The 13,814-nt window shown below is 44.9% G+C and overlaps 1 protein-coding gene across 2 annotated transcripts in view; it reads left to right on the top strand.

The window, feature by feature from the left end:
• PLXNC1 (plexin C1) overlaps nucleotides 1–13,814 on the top strand; it is a 149,650-nt gene that overhangs the window by 85,013 nt on the left and 50,823 nt on the right. For both annotated transcript variants that reach the window (XM_040491228.1, XM_040491227.1), the window contains exons 11-15: nucleotides 2,568–2,747; nucleotides 5,619–5,706; nucleotides 8,265–8,468; nucleotides 8,591–8,776; nucleotides 10,593–10,695. In XM_040491228.1, the coding sequence (XP_040347162.1) occupies nucleotides 2,568–2,747; nucleotides 5,619–5,706; nucleotides 8,265–8,468; nucleotides 8,591–8,776; nucleotides 10,593–10,695 (761 nt within the window). The remainder of the gene's footprint in view (nucleotides 1–2,567; nucleotides 2,748–5,618; nucleotides 5,707–8,264; nucleotides 8,469–8,590; nucleotides 8,777–10,592; nucleotides 10,696–13,814) is intronic.

Raw genomic sequence — 13,814 nt, 5'->3', positions numbered from 1 at the left:
ATCTACATATTTGTTATCACATAATTTTAATAAGTAGAATAATTTAAACACCACTTCGGAAGCTAACTGTGAGAAAATCTGTCCCCTCTAAGCCCCCAAAGCCTCAGAACCCACTAATTTCAGGATGTTGCCTCTTTGAGGTCTTGATTCATTTCCATTACCAGAATCAAGTATTTTGAGTAACAGACATCATCTTGAAGCTGATGCACTTAGAAAAATAGTTGCATACTTAGGAATCTGATGGAAAACTATGACAGCTCTTCCGATGTATTACCCAAAGCTGAAAAAAGAAACGTTCTGGCATGTTCTATTATTCCTTGTAGCCTTCTCTTTACTGGATTGGTCTCAGGCTCAACTAATAACTAAATGGAACATATATTAGTAGTTTTAAAAAAAAAAAGACCAAACACCCCAACACAGATATCTGGTCAGTGTACCATTTGACCATCATTATTTCTATGACTTCCTTCCCCCTAACTTGTCCTTTCAACGAAACCTGGAGAGAGAAAAAAAAATTTCCGTGTCTCACTGACACCCTTGTGCAAATCTTACCCCCAAAAGAGATGTAATAATAATAACACAACAGATAATTTGGGTTTCCTGCTTGCTAGCTTTTGTAAGTTTGGGTTGATTTGAAGTTAGAAGACATTGCAGTTTACATGAAGTAGAATACTGGGCTCATTCTCATCATGGGAATGCATCAAAGACAATCTGCTGAAGCATGGTGTTTTGGGTTTTAACTACTAAAACAGATTTGCACAGCATTTTAATCTGCCACACTTATTTACTGAATTTTCTGTTTTAATTCATTTGCTGCATATAACTGCCATCCTCTTCCCCTCCTAACAGTAAATTTAGGATGTCTGTCATCTTGATGGAGAAAGCTGTTCATTGGTAGCTCCACTCTGTTTTGCCATTTACCAGAATTATCAAGCACACATTAGCGGCTGTATCTATGCGGCATAGGTGTTTTGGTACCGTTGATCCTGGCTAAATACCTTCCTGCGCAAATCTTTCATTTTGTGTTGAAATCTGTGAAGTTAGACACCTGTGTGTTCACTGAAAGGCAATCACCTTCACTGGCAAATAAGCCGGTTTTCAGAGCGTTTCCCTATTTTTGACTCTTTATGCTCTCATTTCAATTCCGAATGTGTCTTGAGATACTGCAGTTATTCAATTAAACGACTCAGAGACCTTTCTGCATGTAGCATTTCAGTAACCACATCAGAGTGGTGAACCCAAGTTCACAAGCAGTAAACATAATACCCAGTTAATCCTATATCTGAGTTCATGCCATAATCCCACACTCCTTTAATATGGTATTTTTCAAATGCCTAATTATTCTGAAGGGAAAAATACGAGGATAATAGTGGAATGACCCCCATTTCCACCTCTCTCCTTCCAAAATTTATAAACAAGTTTGAATTTTAATGATTAGCCATTTTACGATGAATTTCCTAGAGCTTTGCTCTGAATGTAAAGCTTAGGATGTAAATCTGACATAGTGTAAATGCACACTGACTCAGATGCTTTTTGAATTCGCCTTATGTTAGGATCTATTATTACTACTTAAAGGATGTGTGCATTAATGTTAATAATCATGTGCATATCCTATAAGTAGTAACAGTAGATTCGCACGTAGCATAATCGTGCTGAGAATTATTCAGCACAACCCAGTCTTAGTGATCTTTTGCTTTAGAGGGTCATTGTAGACATGATGTACTGAGGAAGTGCAGGTTACAGAGGGAATGTTGTAGAAGGCTCTGCTTTGACTCCCGAGGGGCATCAAGGGCATGCCCTGTGGATGTCAGGAGCACCCAGGATATTCCCAACTAATTTCTCGTCTAGACCTCCTTGGGAGGCAGCTCGGCTCTGGTGCTGATTGACCCTGAGATCCCTGCGCTCTTGGCATGGACTTTGGTCATGGGCACTCTGTTCTTAGAATGGCAGAATCCCCGTCTCTGCCTGGGGCGGAGTTCTCCCCTTCTACCGTCTAACTGGGACTTCTTTTTTCTTACGCTTTTCCTTGTGGAAATTTCCAAGCATACCCAAGAGACAAGAGCGCGGTGAACCTCTCCGGACCCATCCTCCAGCTTCCAAACTTGCCAACACCTTGCCAGTCTGGTTTCATTTTTGGAGAGGAGGGGAGCATGGGTAGCTGGAGGTTTTAAAAGCACCTCCCAGACACCATATCCCTTGACACATACCTACTTCAGTATATGTCTCTCACAGATAAGGACCCTGCCATTCTCAAACCCAACAACGTTAACAGGAAACCCTGCACAGTCCATGATAGGACTTCTTAAGGGAACTGGTTACATCTCCTTTCCCCACTTCTAAGGGACATTTGCAAATAAAAACATACAAATGAAAAAAGAAAGAGGAACCCTGCCCCAGATGATCCCCACCGTGGTAAGTGGCCCCTGATGAACCCGCACTTACGTGCGGCTGTTCTGATAGTTTGTGAACTGTTGCGGTTCAAGTAAAATTCGTACGCCGTCATGTTCGGCACACAACTGTGCTCCGTGTCTGTGTCACTTAAGAGTTGTTTTTCTGCCCCTTTCTAGAATACAGGTCAGCCACGTGCTAAATGACACCCATATGAAATTCTCTCTACCGTCAAGCCGAAAAGAAATGAAGGATGTGTGTATCCAATTCGACGGCGGGAACTGTACATCTGTGGGACCCTTGTCATATATTGCTCTGCCTCACTGCTCCCTCATATATCCTGCCACCACCTGGATCAGGTGCTTTCTAGACTCCTGTCTTTCTGTCAGTGTGTTTAAAGGGGCCATGTGCGTAAAGATCATGGGTTTTCCACAAATAAATACAGAAATAATAGTCCTATCTAAATTCCTCTCCCAGAATTCCCCTTAGGATTTATTCCTAGAAACCAAACATATTCCTGACCAGCAGATTGCTTCCTACTGTCACCGTGAATACTGGGAGCACGTCCTGCTTTACTCTGAGCTGTGGCTGCCAGGAAACTCACGGCTAAAACGTTTGCTCGCACTCTGGTTTCTCTTCAGGTTGTATGATCTTTTGCCCTTCACAATGGTCTTTGAATTGTGGTATCCATTCTTAGCCTACCTTCCTGATACAAAGGTACCACGCCTCGCTCCTGCCCATGACACTGAGCTTCTCTCTTCCATCTTTCATTTCATAATGGTTTGGGTACACTGTTTCGAATTATTTGAGGAGATATCGGGAGCTACCGAAATGAAAAGCAGTACCTACATTTCGAAGATACTCCCTAAGAGAGATTGACATTCTAAAATAAACTCTTCCAGATGACTCCTATATATTAAAAACGTAAAATAGGGGCGCCTGGGTGGCGCAGTCGGTTAAGCGTCCGACTTCAGCCAGGTCACGATCTCGCGGTCCGTGAGTTCGAGCCCCGCGTCGGGCTCTGTGCTGACAGCTCAGAGCCTGGAGCCTGTTTCCGATTCTGTGTCTCCCTCTCTCTCTGCCCCTCCCCCGTTCATGCTCTGTCTCTCTCTGTCCCAAAAATAAATAAACGTTGAAAAAAAAAATTTAAAAAAAAAAAAAACGTAAAATAAAAACAGTCCTCTGCCTCGTTGAATTTTAAATTCACATTCAGATTTGGAATACGACCCTGACGATAGTTTTCATAATAAGATATTTCACCAACACAGCATGAAACTAGTTTTCAAAGTACTGTCGAGATGAAACTATACATAAACTTTTTTTTTTTTTTTTAAAGAAAGAAAAAGCGCAGGAGAAAAACACTTCTCGTATAGTATTGTTACTTAAGATTAAGTCAGAAGTGGATGTCGGGGTTGGTTTCTTCTGAGGCCTGTTCTCTTGGCTTGTGGAGACATGGTCACCTCCTTGTACCGTCACATGGTTTTCCCTCTGTGACTGTCTGTGTCCTAATCTCTTTTTTTTTTTTTTTTAATTTTTTTTTTCAACGTTTATTTATTTTTGGGACAGAGAGAGACAGAGCATGAACGGGGGAGGGGCAGAGAGAGAGGGAGACACAGAATGGGAAACAGGCTCCAGGCTCTGAGCCATCAGCCCAGAGCCTGACGCGGGGCTCGAACTCCCGGACCGCGAGATCGTGACCTGGCTGAAGTCGGACGCTTAACCGACTGCGCCACCCAGGCGCCCCCTAATCTCTTTTTATAAGGTCACCAGTCAGATTATTGGATTAGGGCCCACCCCCGTGATCTCATTTGATCTTAATTACCTCTCGAAAGAACCTATCTCCACATGCGGCCCCATTCCAAGGGACTAGGGGGTCAGGACGTCAACACTTGTGCCTCTGACCATGGCACGAGAAAGATGGAAATTCCCCAACCAAGCCTCTAGCATTGCACTCCCTGCTCTGGGTCTAAATCCTTCCTATCAGTCAAAGCGAGCCTTGAGGTGACAGTCCCCACGTGCCTCGTGTGGTGTATCTAGCAGTTCAGTTAATCCTCACCGAAGGAATAGCCCCATTTAGCAGATGGGGGAACCGAGCATAGAGCATTCAAACAACCTGCCTGGGCTCCCAGGCCGTCTGGGTCCAGGCTGCGGTGCTCTGAACCACCAGTGTTCTGCTTTGCCATAAAATCAGGCTTCCTTACTATTTTTTAATTGAGGTATAGTTGACATAGAACAGTAGCTTCAGATGCAAACATAGTGATTGTGTGAGGCTTCTTAATGTCCAGTCACCTGTGATATTCTGTGCCTGCGTCTCTGAGGTCTGCCTGGCCAAGAATGTGGCTCGGCAGTCTGGCCATTGGCAGAGCACGTTTTCTAGTAACGACGACAGGCTGGCATGAGACCAGCTCGACCCTTCCCCCTACTGCCTTGTGACTGGAGGTTCAGGGCTTAATGTCTTCCTTCTGCCCTACACAAATTGGCCTGCCCAGGCTCACCTCCCGGTCTTGTCATCCTGGGCCCGGCTGGCGAACAGAGCTGACCTTCCCAGGCTCCTGTCCCCTGGAATGACCTACATGAATGGGGGTGTGAGGGCAGCCGGAGCTGGGGACAGCTGTTTATTTCACATCTAATGACCACTTTGCTTATATGTGATTATGTGCTGAGAATATGTGAAATCATTTGGCTTGGTTTTGGAGAGAGGGAACGTAGCTGTTATTTATATGGTCTACCAAGTGGGAATTTATAGTTTTAATGTCATTTATAATTTTACCTTGTCCAAAATGTTCCCTATCTCCCTAAATAAAGTATAATTGGTAGGTTGGGAGTTTGATTTTGAAAATTGTTAGATTGAAGGATCTTAATATAGATTAAACAGCAATCAAACAAAATTCTGTTTAGTGAAACCTTTTCAAGGTACAGCCGATGATCTGATTAGATGTGGCAACATGATATAATAAGGCTCAAAATTCTGTTAAAGAATTTGGGCATTTTCCTAGAATTAAAACCAGATCTGACCTGAATTTTTATATTTATGTATCTTGAAAACTACGCATTTGTGGTCAGTGTCATTAAAAGATGTCTATAATCGTCCTGCATTTGAAATTAAAATGTATTACTTGGCTCTAAATATAACTGGGTTTAATGTGTGAATAAAATGATAGATTTGCTCATAAATGCAAAATTCCTGTATGTTTACTACGAAACTCCTATTGTTGCTTTTTTCTTTGCAGTGGTGGTCAAAATATAACCATCCTGGGCAGAAATTTTGACGTAATTGACAACTTAATCATTTCACATGAGTTAAAAGGAAACATAAATGTAAGTCTTCAGCTACCTTGTAATAATAGTAATTTTCAGGGATGATTTTGTTTTCATCACACTAACATCTACTGGGAAATATCTTTTATTTCTGTGCCTTTGTGATACTACAAGCTTTTTCCTGTTGGATGGTATACACCATCTGGGCCATAATGGAAATAATAAGACCCTCTCCTTGTGGTTGAGTATTTCCAATTGTGGCACAGAGGAGAGAGGAATGAGCCTGGGAGGACAAGGCCTTCCATTTCCTCCACATGGGCTTTGCAGGGAGGCACTTTAACACGACCACGTTTAGGACTGTGTGTGACCATGCCTTGTGAGGGGTGAAGGCGAGATATCTAGAAGAATAGCATTTTTGTGCCGACGTGGTGGCGGGGTTCCCATCGTACTGAGAAAGCTGTGGTTCGGAGGCCAAGTGACCTGCGTGAGCCCCCAGAAATCTTGTCATGTACTCCTGCTCCTGCCATGGTCTGGTTTGGTCCCGTTCCTTCTGACCTCGCCTCCTCTGACTTTGCATTTCCCCACACAGGGGGTCTGGTCTCTGGCCCTTGTCCGGTTCTCACACGGCCACAAGTCACACACGGGCCTCATCACACAAAATGATAGATTTCTCAGATCTAGGTTGGGGCCTCTGAGTGTACTTCTAATTTACTTCTCAGATGTTCTCCCCACTCTCTCTCCCCCTTTCTCTCCTTCCTTAATGAGACATGTGAAGGTAGCAGCCTCTCCTGCCTGACCACTTCCTGCCACAGCTGGAAGGTCTGCCCACGGCCACAGACCTGGCCCTGTTTGAGACCAGTATGGGTTCAGGCCTAGGTGCAGATGGCCTTCCCAAGTCTTCCTTACGTCCCTGTCAGACACGCATCCACGTCCTGACATAGCCAGAGCCAGTTCCGGGCCTTGCCTCGTATCTGATTCCGGGCCACGTCTCCGTGACGTGGACACACGCACCATTTTTTGTTTCATAATATTGCCAGAAGTGTGAACAACAGATCTAGGGCTGGAATTTGGAGAGGGGTTCAAGGGGAAGGGGGTTTTGTTTGTCCAGATCTTTGCATCAGATCTTCCCACCTATGGCCTCGTCCTACCCTCTCTTTTCTTTTCTTTTTTATTTTTATTTTTATTTTTTTTCAACGTTTATTTATTTTTCGCACAGAGAGAGACAGAGCATGAACGGGGGAGGGGCAGAGAGAGAGGGAGACACAGAATCGGAAACAGGCTCCAGGCTCTGAGCCATCAGCCCAGAGCCTGACGCGGGGCTCGAACTCCCGGACCGCGAGATCGTGACCTGGCTGAAGTCGGACGCTTAACCGACTGCGCCACCCAGGCGCCCCCTACCCTCTCTTTTCAACTGCAATATTAGAAAGTAAATAACAAACAGGAAAGCTCGTCACCTAGCAAATTTTTTTTCACAAGTTTTATTGCCCCCTTTTCTTAAGATTTGATTTTTAAGTCCTCTCTACACCTAACGTGGGGTCGAACTCACAACCCTGAGATCAGGAGTTGCATGATTAATGGACTGAGCCAGCCAAGCGGCCTTTATTGCTCTTCCTTATTTTTTTTTTTTTATAAATGTTTACTTATTTATTTTGAGAGAGAGAGAGAATGTGAACTGGGGGAGGGGGCAGAGAGAGAGAATCCCAAGCAGGCTCTGCACTGTCAGCACAGAGCCCGACGCAGGGCTCGAACCCATGACCCAAGAGACCATGACCTGAGCTGAAATAAAGAGTTGGACGCTCCACTGACTGAACCAACCAGGCGCCCCATATTATTGTTCTTCTTTAAAACCTTTACCAATCTCTTTTCCAGCAACTTTCTCTGCCCGTCTCTCTGCACACCTAAAAATGACCATATTTATGTTTTGTATAAATAAACCTGTAAAGCAGGCCACACTTTCTGCGTTGTTTCCAGTCTTCATGCTCTGCATTTTCATGGGGGGGTCACGTTGTCCCTTTTGCTTTTCTTTTTCCCTACTTCTCATTAGATCTGCAAAGCCTTTGCCTCCTTGCGGCCAGTGATATCTGCTAAGTGTCGCTGAAGGCTCCTCCACAAGGAGCGATGCAGTCGGTAGTGTACATGGCCTCACCGGAGGACGGTCCCCTCCCTGCCCACATTTCACAACACGCCTTGAGGGCTCGCAGTGCGCACAGACCCTTTGGTGCAAAGTCTTCCTCTTTCTCTAGCCTCCTTCTTCCTGTGCACCCTTTTTCCATTGCATAACCTCCTGGCTGCTTTCATTATCACTAGTAATGTCCACAGTGATAGGAGCAAGCATTCGTTGAGTACCTACTGTGTGCCAGGCACTATTCTAAGCATGTTTGCACATGTAATCTCCTTTAATTTAACCCCCATTTCGTTTAACAGGCCCTCATCTCATTTGATTTGATTTTGGGTTAATTCAGCCCTGTGAAGGGGGGGAGGTGGTATCACTGTCCCCATTTCGTAGATGAGACATTGGAAGCACAAAGCCATTCAGTTGTCTGGGTCGCCTCTCTCCTAAATCCTAGGGCTAGGACTCAGTGACAAAGTTGTTAAACTGCTCTTTTCTCCTCCTTCAGGTCTCCGAATATTGTATGGCGACTTCCTGCAGATTTTCAGCCCCCAGCTTCAAGGGTTCGAAAGCGCGGGCCAATGTCACCGTGAAGCTGAGAGTCCAGGAGACCTACTTGGACTGTGGGAGCTTGCAGTATCTTGAGGACCCCAGGTTCACAGGGTGTCGGGTCGAACCCGAGGGGGACACAGAATTGGAAGTGAAAATTCAAGTATGTTTCTCACTTACTCGGGTGGGATGTGCCCCCTGCCCTTCGCGACTGGCAAGGTGTGCTCGTGTCTGTGGGTTCCCTCGTGCGCCCTGATTTCTCCATCTCCTCTTTGCTCTTCCCAGAAAGAAAATGATGACTTCAACATCTCCAAGACAGACATTGAAATCACCCTCTTCCATGGGGAAAATAAGCAATTAAATTGCAGTTTCGAAAATATTACTAGAAATCAAGATCTCACCATCATCCTTTGCAAAATTAAAGGCATCACGAACGCCAACAGCATTGACACCTCTTCCAAGAAAGTCCGTGTGAGTCATCTGCCAGCCCTACCTATTGGTCTTACCTCAGTTGGGGCAGTTCCTTGGCTAAACGGAAGCGAGAGTGGAATCTGCCGTGGATCTTTAGATCTTCACTTTAAATGGCAGATAAACAAAGCTTGTATTGCGAGCACAAGCATAATTCCTACAAAATAGCTGGCAGAATCCATCCATGTGCCTATTGGAATGTCAAAGCATCGAACACACCATTGTCTATAATACTAATGAGTCTTGATAGCTTTTGTTCTAGCCATGCATTCGGACTGTAGCATCTGCAGGCGGAATCTCTAGACCACTGACGAATGAGCTGTCATTCTTTCCCCAAATGTGGCAGTGACATGTCTTAGCAGATTCCCAGCATACTCAAAGCAGCATTAGATTCTGATGGAGACCAGATAATCTATGTGTCGTGGGCCACTTCCTCCACCACAAAGGCACACTTGCAATTCATCTCTCCCCGACATGTTTGAGGGTCCCATCACGGTTATATTTATGTCCCACAATAAAGATGTGAGACCCTTGGGAGAGGAAACATATTAGAAGTCTGTCTTTATGGTGTTCATGCCATATGAGGCTCTTCACAGTCTATACCAAAAAAAAAAAAAAATGCTTTATGACCTGTAGTCATAAATATTGAATAAAGGTCAAGGAAAAAGAACATCAGACTGGAAGCCAAAAAAAAAAAAAAAAAAAAAAAAAAAGATGTGTTCATGTTCCAGCTGCACCAGCTAATAGCTGTGTGGCCTTGGGTAGGTCAGTTGGCTTTGCTGAGCCTCCCTTTGTCCATGTGTATGGTAAAGAGGGTAGTAGTTATTATAAATCAAGAGCACCAACTGAGATTACAAGTGCTCCCACATGTCACATTGGTTGAGAAGAACGGTGCTAGTATTCTTTGTTGATGAGATGGTTCCAGAGTGCCTATACTGAGATGGGGACACAGCAGAGAAGAAAACAGACCCCAAAATTCTGTCTTTGTGGACATTACCTGAAGAGTCATGTAGTGAAGGAAATAATTTAAAAATGTGTTAGGTGGTGGTGATCACCATTGGGAAAAATGAAGCAGCGGGCAGTGATGCAAGTTTTACAATGGTGGGCAGAGAAGGTCTCTCTGGAAAGATAACATTTGAGTAAGGACCTCAAGGAGGAGAGAGAATGAGCCATGGGTTCTCTGGGGTGTGGAGGGTTCTAGATAGATGTAACTGCAAGCTGCAAAGGTCTTGAGTCTGGAGTCTGCCTGGTGCATTTGAGGAACTACGAGGAGGCCAGTGTGGCTAGAGCAGACTGAGCAAGGGGAATATTCCAGAAGGCTGGAGAGTTAATGGAGGGAGCAGGAAGAGGTAAAAGATGATTAGGACCTTGTGGGCCATAGCAAGGGCTTGGTCTTGAGCTCTGGGAAGCCACTGGAGAGTTTTGAGCAGGACTGCCGTGAGCCTACTTAAATGATAAAGTGCATTTAGTCTTCGTGACAAACTTACGAAGAGACAACCCTACATCTCATTTTAAAGATGAGGAAAGTAAGGATCGGATGGTTAAGTTAAACCCCTATGGCAAAGAGGACTAAATTCTAAAATCTCCAGGTGTAGTCCAGTGTACCTCAACTGACATATCTGGAAACTGAGGCACAGTGAATGTTCTCAATGTGCTCAAGATCACATAGTTAATCTGCCCGAGGTGGGACTTGAATTCATATATCCTACCTAGCTCGTCACCTCTTTTTGCATCTTGGGGAAAATGATTTGGAGGAAAAAGGGTGTATATAAATATGGCACCCAACTCAACTGAGTCTAATGACACTCTGTCTCATCAGGTCAAACTGGGAAACTTAGAGCTCTATGTTGAGCAGGAAACAGTTCCCACCACTTGGTATTTCCTGATTGTGCTTCCCGTCTTGCTCGTGATTGTCATTTTTGGTAAGTGTCCTGTTTGATTTTGTCAGAGAAATTACTCCCTGAGGCGTCTCATCAGGCGGCAGACTCTCAGCTTTCAGGGGCTGTTTGCTTCAATTAAGTATTAATGGATGAAAACCCAAATCACAACTTTGGGAAAAGAATAATAGGTACATGTTGAGGGCTTTCTAGACATTTTTTTAGTATGCCTTATTAATACAAAGCTGGATTACGAAGATGGTATCTTGGTGCTCGAGAAATATAGTCCACTTCACTTCCCCAATATTGTGAACTGTGATGATGAATGGCCCATTTACGTTATTCCTTCAGAATTGCTCAGGCATTCTGGACTTTCAAGATGTAGTCATCTCCTCCTGCCTCTCACCTCACCAAACACCAGCCCCTGCTCCCACCCCAGCTCTGCGTTTCCTGGTGTGTTAGGAGTGTGGTCTGTACTGGGGCACCTGGGTAGCTCAGTCAGTTAAGTGTCCGACTCTTGATTTTGGCTCAGGTTATGATATCACAGTTCTTGAGTTCGAGCCCCACGTCAGGCTCCACACTGATAGTATGGAGCCTGCTTGGTAGTCTTTCTCCCTCTCTCTCTCTGCCCCTCCCCGACTCGCTCTCTATATCTCTCTCAAAATAATAAAAATAAACTTAAATTTAGAAGTGTGATCCGCACCATCTATTCAAGTGTCCCAAGGCTCATCCAAGCACAGAGATCCATGGTGGTTGCTCACTGGCCGAATCTGGTTGCTCACTGGCTGCCAGTCTGTTTTGTTTGTTTAAAATTAGGTGAGTCACCTATGTTGTGCACCTGAAACCATTGTCCTTGTATGCCAGCTATACTTCAACTTAAAAAAAATAATTAAATGATTCACATTTTTTAAACAGTCTTTTGAAAATTTGAAAGACCCGGATCATTGGGTCTCCACTTGTCCATAGCTCCAGTTGCTGGAGCTGAGTAGTAGCTACACCTTGAGAGAGGGCATGTGGTCACTGGGGTTTTGCCAGTCTCGCCACCTGGGCCACGTGACTCATCTGTGTACCTGGTCCCTGTAGTCGTGTAGTGTGTGGCCTGGTTCTGAGCTGCTTTTCGTCTAAAATCTGTGTCCTCTTGTCCTTCTTAGAAACAGAACTCTCCTCCACCGACTAAGCACCGCGCACTCCTTGATTTAACACACGCATTGCCTTTCTGACACCTTCTGTTAATAGTTGCCAATGTTTCCTTCCATGCACTCCTTCATTCCTTCATCCATCCCTCCGTCCATTTACCTTGTGTTTACTGAGCACCCACTGCGCAAGTCTCTGGAGCTGGAGAGAATGAGTTAAGTCCTGGCCCTTTCTCCCAGCTGGTTCTGAGTCCAGTGAGGGAAGGACTGCCGTGTGTGATGAACTCACCCAATGGAATGAACTCATTTTGCAAAGACCCTATTTTGCCCTGTTGATCATTTCAGCTATTTTCTTATGCTTCGCCCCCAGTTGTCCACCCCTATTATATATCGGGAATCCAGAATTGGGCTTGATATTTTAATAAGGTCCTGGCTGGTACTCGCTTCAAGTAAGAAGAATACTTCTAAATGCTGAGCTCTATTTGAGACTCCGCCAGTGTGAAGCAGCAGTAGATAGAACAGTCTCACCATAGAGTCACCTCCGCTTGGTGACTTACTAGAAACCTCTGATCTCTTCCTGTGCTCTTGTGACTCATCACTCCTCTCAGTTTGTTGTAGAGATTGTTTATGCTCTTGACAGTGAAGGGGGCTCAGTTTGACACATGGCTTTTGGCTTCATCAGCATCTGCAAAGCCCTTTAAAACTCTCATCCCCTTCCACGGGGCTCCTGGGTGGCTCAGTTGGTTAAGTGTCCAACTTTGGCTCGGGTCATGATCTCACAGCTTGTGAGTTCAAGCCCCAAATTGGGCTCTGGGCGGACAGCTCAGAGCCTGGAGCCTGCTTCGGCTTCTGTGTCCCCCTCACTCTCTGTCCCTCCCCCACTCACGCTCTCTCTCTCTCAAAAATGAATGAACATTAAAAAATTAAAAAAAAAGAACTCTCATCTCCTTCTTACCGTGATTCCTGGGCACCATGTGTCACCAGCAGCTGGAACAAATGTGAAGCTAACAAATATCTTAGCTCATTGGGCACATTGTTAGTGAGAACACGAAGCACACCCGGCTGAGGCCTGCCACCTGCAAAACCTCTCCACTGTGGCTTCCCCTGGAGGTGTCAGCCATGAAATTCCCACTGCTTGATGGATGTGGCTGCCTCACTCCCTGAGCCAGCGTTGCCCAAAATGTGGCCTGGGGAGCTGTAACCCCAAGTCACAGTCCTAGAAAAAGGGGTTCCGTCGTCACATAAATTTGGAAATCACTGCGAGCCCCATCCTTATTTTGAAGATACACAATGCATGTTATGATTGACGCTGTTGACTTTGTGGAGAACTGTATTGAGTTTTGTTTCCTCCTGCATCACTCACATCGACTGGTAGTGGGATCCTTTTATCATGAAGTTTCTGTTAAAGGAGGAAACCCTTTCCAGAATAAGGGTGTAGCCGACAGTTGTTGGGTATTGTTTTTAAAATACAACTCCTGAATGCTTTCTGTGAGTTACTCCTTATAATCCTGTCAACGTCACAATGAGGCCGGCACTTTGACAGATGAGGCAGCCAGCCACAGAGATGCTAAGGAACTTACCAGAGGTCACACAGCTCATAATTGGTAGAGCAGGGACGTGGACTGAGCACCAAACCTGTTCAGTGCGCTTCTCTGCAGCACAGTTAGAAACCAGATGAAATGGGGAAAGAAGCAATGTCCCAGATCCAAGGGCCCATTGCGGACGGCTCACCATGTCACCCAATTTGATCTATGCAAGTTTGACTTATATAGCTCGCCGTCAATCTGTGGTTTCCTTCTACAATTGCAGCTCCACTTTATTTCTCCAGGGATGTTTAGAAACATTAAAAAAAAAAAAAAAGAATGGAACAATATACGTGGCCTATGGCTGTAGGGAAACTTGGCTCGTTTCATTACTTTTCAGCCAGCTGGGATCTTTGGTTACAAGTGAAGGTTATTTGATTTAGTTTTTACTATTAAGGTGGGTAGTTTTGTGTTTTCCTGCTGCATTTTAGTATCTTCCTCCTCAGAG

The sequence above is a fragment of the Herpailurus yagouaroundi genome, unplaced genomic scaffold, assembly GCF_014898765.1.
Source record: "Herpailurus yagouaroundi ecotype Mexico unplaced genomic scaffold, PumYag 182, whole genome shotgun sequence".
NCBI lineage: Eukaryota > Metazoa > Chordata > Mammalia > Carnivora > Felidae > Herpailurus > Herpailurus yagouaroundi.
The sequence above is the reverse complement of the archived record's forward strand: the minus strand, read 5'-3'. Positions and strand labels throughout refer to the sequence as shown.